Source organism: Protobothrops mucrosquamatus, unplaced genomic scaffold (assembly GCF_001527695.2).
Source record: "Protobothrops mucrosquamatus isolate PMUCROS unplaced genomic scaffold, P.Mucros_1.0 scaffold757, whole genome shotgun sequence".
Taxonomy (NCBI): Eukaryota; Metazoa; Chordata; class Lepidosauria; order Squamata; family Viperidae; genus Protobothrops; species Protobothrops mucrosquamatus.
In genome coordinates, this window is record NW_015387027.1 from 604,662 (window position 1) to 616,058 (window position 11,397).

An 11,397-nucleotide genomic window follows, 5' to 3' on the forward strand; every position below is an offset into this window, starting at 1 on the left:
ATATATATATATATATATATATATATATACCAATTTGACTTAAAACAAATTGTGTTGGCACATTAGTGTGGTAAGTGAGAATTTCTTGACTTTTTCATGTCTTTATTATGCAAATTTATATGGGCACTCACTCATCTTTCAAACAATTCTGGTGGGTAAATATAAGAAGTAAAAGAATAATAGCAAAACAATATAAACAGTAAAGATGTGAAATAAACACTATTTATTCAAACAGTCTGAGTCAAGTACCAAGTTCTAGAGCAGGCATGTGAAACTCACGACGTCACGTGATGTTGCACAACGTATCATGACTTTTTCTCCATTGCCAGCAATGGGGTGGGCGCGGTTTCGACGTGATGCATCCAGCCTGCGGGCCGGCAGTTTGACATGCCTGTTCTAGAGTCTTCTGAAAAGCCAACAGGATTGTGGCATTTGGAAACTCAGTGGGGATAACTGAATTGCATCGAGAAACTGACTAGGAACTGGCATAATTAATTAGGCAGAGGGGTTATATAGGGATATTGAGGAGTACCTAACTGCTCCTACTGCTGTATTCTGAATCAGATGCAGTCTTCGAGAGCATCCCCAAGTAGAATGCATTGCAGCAGCCCAAATGGGAAATGACCAATGCATGAAAGAGCAAGAACATAGGCTACTGAGTCAGAAACATGGACAACTGGTGCACAAGATTAATTTGTGCAAAGGGCCTCATGGCCACAGCTTCACCAACTTGTTGAGCAGGAGCCATGAATCCAGGTGGACTTCCAGATTGCACTCCTACTCAATCTGAGAGAATGTTTACAATTGCATTCTCCAGATCTCTGGTGGGGAGCAAAGCCCACAACCACTTGATATTGCTACGGTTAAGTAGGATCCTATTTCCCCTCATCCACATCCTTACAGCCACCAAGCACTGAGAAGGAACCTTGGCAGCATCACTTGGGAAGCTCATGGTAGAGATGTATAATTGAGTATCACCAATATACTGATGGTATTTAACTCCATCCTAACAGATGATCTAACACACGGGTCCCCAAACCCCAGTCTGCGGACTGGCACCAGTCTGTGGCATGCCAGAAACCAGTAAAGCTCCATCTGCGGGATGCAGGCAGCACACGAAACCGGTCTGTGGAAAAATCTCTCTCCATGGAATCTTGACTGCAAATTAAGTTTATCCAGATGCACATTTTATATAGTTTTCTAGAGGCAATATGAATAGAATAGAGAGGGTAACATTTCTACTCTAGCCAAGCTTTGACTATGAATATTTCTGTACAAATCTTAAGCAGAAATGTTCCTCCTTTCCCATTCTTTTTATTGGAATGGTGTGCCTTTTAAATTGTATGACTGAGAGTAGATGCAACCATGCTACTGATCTTTGTAAGATGTTTCGGGAGTTGTAATTAGAATAGAAGGTATCAAGAGGCAGGGAAATGAAAAAAAAAACAAATATAGGATGACCATTTGAAATTCTAATCTGTTCTTTATGGACTTATTCATGACGATATTCACGTACATATCTACAACTAATAGGAAAGGATAAATAGGCAACAGGTTTGGAGGATGTTAGCTTTCTTCAATTTGGTGCTTTCCAGATGTGTCAGGATTGCAACAAGCAGAATTTTCAGTTTGAGTTAAAAGTAGAAATCCTGGGAACTGTAATCCCAGCAAATCTGAAAGATACTAGATTAATGAAGGCTAATGAAGATGTTATATATTGCAGACAAAAGCCAGTGAGAAAGATCAGTCAAAAGTAGTTCATTTTTTAGCTGACCAGTGTGCAAATACATGTCAAAGTTTCATAGCATGCTCTAGCAACAATCATTTACATGCATGTTACACCTAATACTGATCTGACAATAGAAGTGACAGGTGGAAGACTGACTTACCATCAGCAATAAGATGTTCTGGTACATGAAGTGTTATCTTGACCACAAGTGGGCAACTCACATGAGAAGCACAGACCAGACCAATAATACAGCTGGTGATGCTGATGAGAGTCAGAGTTGTCTTGCTAATAGGACTTCTAGGTGAACCCACTAAAACAGTAAGAAAAGGAAGTCAGTGACATCCAAATATGCCTCTCTCACAGGCCTCAACACTGAGCTGGCACAATGGCTCTTGGTGGTGCCTTTTATGAACTACAGCTCTGGGCTAGTGCAATGGTTCTTCCTGGGGTCTTTATGAACCTGGGGTTCTGACCATTCAGCAGAAAGAGGTGCAGACACCAAGGTGAAATACAGTCATTTTCGGGGGGGAGGGGGAAGGCATGTGAGAAACAGTCTTGCTCATTTGTGTAGATTTGGAAATAAAGCTGGGCAATTTCCTGAAGCAGTGTCAGTTAACAGCCTATACCCTAATTGGTGGCTGTGAACAGCAGTATCCCTCATTACCAGCCCACAAGTGCATAGACATCAGGTTCCCCAGAGTAATTAATGCTACTCCATAGACTGCTTCAGTCCTCCTGCTTTCTCCAAACGGAATCTATTCTTGTCTCAGTCATGCTTCCCTGAGTGGCAGCCTCTTTACACCTCCCCGGGTGTCAAGGCATTTTGCCATCAACTCTCTCTGACAGGCAGTATGACATCCCATCCAGGCAGAAGCAGTGCTCAGATATGCTGCGAGGGTAGCATGTAAAATCTGAAGCCACAGACAAGCTCTTATGCTTAGCCGATTGTTTTTACAGCCTTAGGTCATATGAAATGTGAATTGTGTGGATTGTTTGTGTATGTTTTAGCCAGCCATCTAAAGGACGTATCTGTGGTAAAAACTGAAAGTAAAATGAGTTCCTTGGGGGAAAAAAATGAAAATGGATGAGTTTCAAAACAAATGCGTTGAGCGAGGTTTTTTTTTTCTTTTAACATAAAACAAAAATCATGGTCTACTTCTGTTGCCTGTACTGGGTGGAACTGGTTACAGAAATTCTGTGTTTGTATTCTGTACATACAGCAACCATATAAAGCAAATGAAGCTGAGACTTAAACCCTCCCTTAGACTTAACACCCAAACCCAAGAGGCTGGGATGATGTTTTCTCATGTTCATTCTGCTTCTATCATTGCTCCCCCTCTTTGTATGTTGCCCTTGCCTTGACCCGGTGTCTCTTCTATAATCAGCATCTCAAATGTTTTCTTTATAGGGACAACAGGGCTTACCTTATTTTCCCCTTCTGCTACCTTTCATGTACATTAGTAGTGTGTACTATTGCAGTAGAGATCCCTTCAAGGATTGTAGGGAGGAAGAGAATGCTGCCACCTACCAAACTTGAAATACTCACTCAGCTACCTCTCATTTCTTGATAACTCTTCTGGAATGTTCCTCAAGACCAGGGGTGTCAAACTGCCGGCCTGCAGGCCGGTGCATCATCCGGAAGCCATGCCCACTCCATTGATGGCAATGGCAAAACCGTCCCGTGTGACGTCGCGAGTTTGACATGTCTGCTCAAGAGCATACTTTTATTTCTTCTTCATTCAGGAGTTTTATCACTATAATTATTCATCATGTCTTTATTATCATCACACCTGTTTCTATTACAACTCATGAGAAGTTACTATCTATGCCTAATTTTGTTCTACTATAAATCTGTGCTTTAATTCCTTTCTTAGAAATCAGAAGACTGTGAGTTCTAATCCCACTCTAGGCATGAAAGCCAGCTGGGTGACCTTGGTCCAGTCACCCTCTCTCACCCCAACTCATCTCACAGGGTTGTCATTGTGGAGGAAAAAAGGAGGAGGAAGGAGTATTAGGTAAGTTCCCTACCTTCAGTTACTTGCAAAAATAATAAAGGTGAATTTAAAAAAATCTACAAAAGACTTTGTTGACTCAGTTGATTACTTAGCTTACATTTCTTTTCAATATATCTAATCTTTATAAACCCTACTCCTCTAATGTTCACTTTTATTACCTTTCAGTTAAAAATACTATATAATATTTCAGATACCAGGAATATATCTAGCAATATTTTTTTCTGACTTTATTCTTCTTTACTCAGTCCTGTGATAGCATCTTCTTATGCTATCAAACCACCGTTAACATCTTATCACCAAACTGTTCCCTCCCACTACTTTTTTTATAAAAACCTATTCATAACACTTATTCTACAGCACTTGAATACATAATAGGAGGAGACTCTTAATAATAATGGTGAACACCCTATCTCTTCTCTCCCATGTCTTAATAGATAATAGTAGATGTTTGAACCTGGATCTGTACATGCAAACTTACACACTCCTTGTTTGTGTATGCATATATAAGTATTCATCAAAATTTAATGCATTAATAGTCCAGATGTTGTGTGTTACATTTTATGTAATCATGTAATGATACTATACGATGCCAATTTTCAAAACAATCAAACTACTGACAAAGCCAACAATGCCAATTTAATAATATCATTAGAAAAAATACATTGATCTCTTTCTGGTCTTTACCTTACAGCTCTTAAGATAGTCATCTTGTTATACAAAGCCCAGAATTGCTTCTGTGAGATTGGCAGAAATGATATATGATAGATGATGATAGACAGACAGACAGACAGACAGACAGACAGACAGAATAATAAGAGTTGGAAGAGACCTTGGAGGTCTTCTAGTCCAATCCCCTGCTCAGGCAGGAAACCCTATATCATTTCAGACAAATGGTTGTCCAATCTCTTCTTAAAAACCTCCAGTATTGGAGCATTCACAACTTCAGGAGGCAAGTTGTTCCACTGATTAATTGTTCTAACTGTCAGGGAATTTCTCCTTACTTCTAGGTTGTTTTTCTTTTTGATTAGTTTCCATCCATTTCTTCTTGTCCTGCCCTTAGGTGCTTTGGGGAATAGCTTGACTCCCTCTTTTTGTGGCAATCCCTGAGATATTGGGATACTGCTATCATGTCACTCTTAGTCCTTCTTTCCATTAAACTAGACATACCCAATTCCAGCAACCGTTCTTTATATGTTTAGCCTCCAGTCCCCTAATCATCTTTGTTGCTCTTCTCTGTACTCTTTCTAGAGTCTCAACATCTTTTTTACATCGTGGTGACCAAAACTGGATGCAGTTATTCCAATGTGGCCTTACCAAGGTATTGTAAAGTGGTATTAACACTTTATGTGATCTTGATTCTATCCCTCTGTTAATGCAGCCTAGAACTGTGCTGGCTTTTCTGGCAGCTGCAGCACACTGCTGGCTCATATTTAAGGATAGATAGATTTAGATAGATTTTTAAACACAGAAACCAGATTTCTGCCTAAACACTTCCCATGCATAATCTCTTTTCCAAAAATGAGAAAGCAGTTGAAATCCAGATGGGCAGATGGCTGGCTTCCAGATAACTAGAAGTGTGCACTTTCTGAGTCAAAAGAATCAAATACTCCTTGCCCTGCTCAAAAATGTGCCCTTAACCACATCAGTGGAAAGCTGAACTACTCCAGAAGGTGAAAGCTAAAACAATGACAACACTGCTTTGCTAGGTTCGTAGGTAATTTTCTTCTCTGAAATCATTTGTGAACTCATACATATAATCTATATTAATTTTCTCCAATCTGGTGCCTGAGCACTGCACTGGGATAATGCAAAATTATTTTGTCTTTCAGCAAGGAGCTTTTTGGTTGTCCATGAATAGACTGAATCAACCATTAAAAACCATGACAACAAAGGACTGCACTTGGAAAGGATAGGATTAGATCAGAATGCTTATAGCCATATCATTTATTGATACCTCTACAGTTTCAAATCCCCTTGTTAAAATAGGAAAGGCATAATCTGTATGGGTAATGCTACTGTAATTATATACTCAAAAATAACCACGTTGTTTTTCTACAGTTTTGATCACAGATATAGCCTATTGGTTAATATATTTTATTGCACAGCTATGTAAACTTTTCTTCTGCTTAGTATGTATTATGCTAAGTAGTCTCAGAAAAATACAGTGTGACATCTCTACTTCTTACCTGCAGTATATGATTCCAAATAATTACATCTACCTGAACTAACCTCAATATTAGAGGTGCTATTTCAGTACTAAAATTAACAGCGAAGCTGTATGTATCAACAAATAATTTCTTTTAAATCCCTATTCTTCCCCAGAAAACAGAGAAAAGTACAGATAATCCTTGTTTAGTGTCCACACAGTGGCAACTCAGTCATTAAGTGAAGAAGTTACTAAACAGCATCTATATATGCTTCTGATTTTATTTCAGCTTTCCTTTGCTTTGCAGATCTGCAAATATTGTAAATGTGAGCACTGCACCATCATAACTGCAAATTGCTGCTATATGAGGCAGTTGTTAAATGAGAATTCCTTGTATATGATCTAGGAGAGCTGTATCACTGGGTCAAGGTTAGTATGACCCCCTCAAGCACCAGATAGGTTATAATGTAACATCACTGAGTGACAACAATGCTTGCCTATTTGTCTCTTATTCTGCGCTGCGTCTGCATTTTGGATCTTTATTGAGTTATTTTATTACAGCCTTAGGCCTGCATAAGAGGTAAAACAAAATATGAAAGAGAAGGAAAAGAGATGATACCATCTTAAATTCAGCACAAAATAACCAGAGAGTTGATTGGATTGTTTTGAGTACTCACTGAGAGTCATAAAAGGAATGGCATGGCTCTCCACCACTGTCTCAGAAATTGCTAGAATGTAGTCTGATAGAAGAGAAGGTATATATAACTCATCTGACCTGGCTTATCACTATAATAAAAGTACTATTAAATTAAATTAAGGTCTAGATATCTGTATAGTTAGCAAAACAAAAGAATATGTCTTATTGTCTCTACCTTTGCTCAATCACAGAAAAAATGTTAAAATTGGGAAACATGACAGAAGATTAAAGACAAAAGCAATCCCCTCAGAATAGTTGGCTGCTTTTGCACTGAAGAACTGACCAGCCAGAGATCATTGATATCTTGGATTTTATTTGTAGCATATTTGCCAAAAGGATCAACACGTATTTCTCTAGATAGCTAGCACAATGTGATGGAATGTCTTAACAGACCTTGGAAACACAGAAAAGGCAAGAAGATAGTTAAGGAAGGAAACAGACGAATAGCAAAAGAGATTTTTGAATCCAGAGGAAAAACATAAAAAAGAAATTCAGAGTAAATTTGCCTTAACCAGTTGTGCAGAACAACTCCTTTGGTAGGCGTTAAAAGATTTTCCTACATTACTCTATTTTTCAAAAATCTAATTGGCTCTTATTTTCTGAACTTGCCACCATTACAGAGCTTGACACACAGTACTTGAAATAACAGAGCTCTCTCTTACAACTTCCCCCGAAGGGAGTCCAGGTAGCTTTTGTTCAAAGCAATCAGTCTGTAGAACCAGCCCAGAATCTCTGGTAAGTTTCCCTGGGTCACAGAACAGGGCCTTATCTATGTCACTCTTTGGCCAGCTGCTTTTGAGGCATCCAAACATAGCAGAGCCGTTTCCGTTTGTGCCCAATTATTACAGGAGAGAGCTAAGAAAATGATCTGCTTGAGAGACACCAGAAACTTAGCACACTTTTTAGATCCTACTGGGTTTTTTATATGGGGTCAGTCTGCAAGTCACTAGATGTGAGAGCCTCCATGTATAGTGCCTGGCCAGAAGAGATCCTGGTTCAAAGGAAAATATGTATACTTTTTAAAATATTTAATCCCTCCTTCCCACTCCATTCTTTTAATGGGTTAGTTTCTCCATGACAACCAACTCCTTGACAGTGCAGTTAAGTGCCTTAGGGATGCATAACATGCAAACAGGCCTAGTTTTTCAGAGATCTCATCCAAGCAGCTCATGCAGAGAGAAATCTATCAAAGAAATGTGTTTATTGGTCTGGAAAATAGATGGGTTGTGTCAGTTCTGCTGGGAGTCCTTTTTAAAAGAAGGGCTTCAAATTATTTAGGCTTTCCCAATTATAGGTTTTTCTATTTTTGTTTTTAAACTTATATCCATTTCACCCTCGAGCAGTGGTTTTCCCTGTTTGAGGAAACCTTTACTGTATCAGCTCATGCACTGAAGAAAGGGATGGCAGAATTGCCCACTTCTTCTTCATAGCATTGGGAATGAAAAATGCAAAGATAAAAAAATATCCTGTTAACTAATGGTAGCAGCAGTGGATAATGTGTTGCTTGTCCCATAATGAGAAAATGCAGCAGGAAAGGAGTTAAGCATGCACAAAAGACATGTGATTAAAACATGCTGAGAGACATACTTAATCTTGAAGGACCTCTAGCACCACAATATCTTTAGCCATTTCACATTAGTGTACTTGCTACTCCATGCTCATAGTGCTGCTTACCTCTACTGCGCCGCCTGCTCCGTGATGGATCTGTGTAAAAAGCCAGCTGGGGGTCATTGTCTGCTTCTGTCCCAGAATCCCCTTCAGGGTTCAGAAATGCAGAGCCAGCTAGGTTGAAAAACAAAGACAAAACAATTGCCTGTATTAGCTATTTTTGTATCAACTCACATCCTCACCTCTTTATAGTAAAGGTATATCTCATTTACTTAATTCCATTCTGCCCAAAGAATATATATGGCCTAAAAGAAAATGGAAAAAGAAATCTCAAACACAATCAGCACAGTAAAGCCAGCAATAAGCACAAAAATTAAAAGAAATGTTGTTTTGATAAAAAGGAAAGCAGATTCTAGCAAAATCAATCTGGTGTTAAAGAAGTTGTTTCTCTATAAATGCTTGAGAAGACAGTTGTGTCTTCAAGTATTTTTTCAAAGAAGGCAATGTATTGTCATCTCACAACACTGGGGTTTTGCCACTGAAATGGTTGACCACTGAAATGGATCACCATACTATGAGCCAAGTCCACAAATAGAGCCACAAATAGTTTCTACAGCAGATTGATTCTTGGGCAATATTTTAAAATACAATGCACATAGAATCAATTATGGAATTCTCTTCTCTCTCTACTCTGGCTCCACACATTTTTGGATACATTTAAGAAAAGTTTTGAAAGCTTATTCATTTAATAACAACAACAACAACAACAACAACAACAACAACAACAACAACAATAATAATAATAATAATAATAATAATAATAATAATAATAATAATAATAATAATAATAATAAAGTTGGAAGGGACCTTGGAGGTCATCTAGTCCAACCCCCTGTTCAGGCAGGAAACCCTATACCATTTCGGACAAATGGCTGTCCAGTCTCTTCTTAAAAACCTCCAGTGTTGGAGCATTCACCGCTTCTGGAACACTGCTACCATGTCCCCCCTTGTCCTTCTCTTCATAATAAAGAAGATTGACTGGTAGAAGTGACTGTGAATAGATACTGAGAATGGCAGTTGGTATAGACAGACGATAGATGATTTGTTTTAAATCTTCCTAGTCAAGTTAGATGATTGGGACATAGACAGAAGTATTATTTTTATCATTTTTGATTATTAGCTTTAGTTTTACTTGTTAATTTTAGTTGTGACTGGACCATGCTCTAGCAGGGGCACTTTATTAATAATTTGCTGCTTGTTTAGATGCAGCAGAACTGGAATTATGAGATCCCATTTAGCCAGCTAATTTAAAATTAGACAGCTACATTTTGTTGTTAGACTATCTTTACGGGTAGCTTTTGCATGCAGTAATCCAGATAAGATTTTATTATGATGCAGCTGACTGATCAAGTTAAAGTCACAGCTAGCACACTGGTGAATCCAATTGACCCTCTAATGACAGACAGGCATCAAGAAGACACCAAGTCACACTCCCATTCTGTTGCCACCCAAGAAGCTTGGCTAGGCAGTTCTTGGAAGATGCATTGATGGTGGCAAAGTCAATTTTCTTCACACTAACCATTTCCATGCAGAAGATACAGTTGTATGCCCTGAGCTGTCCATTTGTTAATTGATTTATTGATTATTTATTTACAGCATTTATTACAACTATTTTTATTCTATTCAGTTCTGGAAAGTGACTGTTATTGAACTTAAACAAACCATCAACCAATTTGCTTCAGTGCCAGGAGTTCTTCAGTTAAATTAAGAGGCATTTGGGCAACTCATAAGCAAAAGAAGTGCTCAGGAGTAATAGAGGGCCTTTCAGCTCACTATTGTACAGTGAGATTAGAACTGTGGCCAAATTGCCATCTAATGCCCTAAGAAAATGCCACAGAATGTCCAGGAATCTCTTAGCTTCTTTATGTCTCAAGATCCAGTTTGTCCAGCTCAAATCTCACGTGAAATGACCCATTCATGACAAAAGACACTTACCTCAACAACCACTCGCAATCAGTCGTATTCCAAAAGCCAGCATAAAAACTTGACTGCAATATATACTTAGTCAATAATAGACTTGGCATGAATGTCTAGGATTCCAAGAATACTTGTGATGAATTTTCAAAGAAACTCAAGACATCACTTCTGCCAGTTCAGCAGCAAAGATGCTCAACACCAAGGCAAGCATCTTGTCAATAAAATTCCTATTCTGTCTTTGGGACCTACAGCAGGTAAATCCCTTAGTCAGCTTCCAGATGAGACTGAATGGGACATAACTGCTATGCAGAAATCTCTCAGGAAAAAAGCTGGACAACAAAGAAGAGCTGAGAGGCACAGACTTCCATTGCAATTTGACTGGGCTTTATATAGGAATATGCTTCTGGTTGGCCTTTTGATTATCAATTTGCATGTTGCCTGGATTAATTGATTCTTCCTCCCTTTTCCCTCTTCTTTTTTGAAGCAAGGCAACAAAACAAGGATTGTCCTTAACTGGTTCTTTATCATTATTTCAGCTCAAAATCACCCCTCTTCAGTTAGTTTTTTTAACAACTATATATCACCTGCATAAAATGCAAGTGAAAAAGCACCTTAAAAAGAGTCACATGGGACTGAAAAATGACAAGCTGGAGATTTTGCAACTTTTTCTGCTCATCTTTTTCCATTCATTAGGCTCACATACCAGTGATTTTAAAAAGTAAGCAATAGTTAGAGTATCTAATTATTTAACCAGAATTCATCTATTATCTAACCAAAGTCTATGTTCACATATCATGTTAAACTACAAGTAGACAGACTACAGACCACATGAATTTCTCAAGGTTTTCATGAAACCCTGGAACCTCCTTAGTCATTACCACATCTTGATAATGCACAGGAGTTTTTGCAAATTGTGGTAGGATGGACAGCTTTTCCATCCGCTCACTTCCTTGCTGTTCCCACTTAACCTTCCTGTATCTTAGGAGGAGGAAGGAGGAAATGCAGCACAGTGACCGTTTTATGTAAGCAGTTACCACACTTCTCAACTACTCAAATTGTTTCCCCTTCCTCTTTTCAGAGGCAAATTGGCTGCAAGGATAAGCAAAGTGGTGTAAAAGGAGGGTATTACAGAAATGGAATAATTCCTATAATGCTACATTTCTCTCTCTCTCTCTCTCTCTCTCTCTCTCTCTCTCTCTCTCTCTCTCTCTCTCTCTCTCTCTCT

The 11,397-nt window shown here is 38.6% G+C and overlaps 1 protein-coding gene across 1 annotated transcript in view; it reads right to left on the bottom strand.

The window, feature by feature from the left end:
- The window catches only part of ASTN1 (astrotactin 1), a 229,201-nt gene that overhangs the window by 110,899 nt on the left and 106,905 nt on the right, over positions 1-11,397 (bottom strand). The window contains exons 5-8 of the mRNA XM_029284602.1: positions 9,626-9,647; positions 8,886-8,890; positions 8,262-8,369; positions 1,890-2,039 (exon numbers count right to left, since the gene is read on the bottom strand). Coding sequence (XP_029140435.1) covers positions 1,890-2,039; positions 8,262-8,369; positions 8,886-8,890; positions 9,626-9,647 — 285 coding nt within the window. The remainder of the gene's footprint in view (positions 1-1,889; positions 2,040-8,261; positions 8,370-8,885; positions 8,891-9,625; positions 9,648-11,397) is intronic.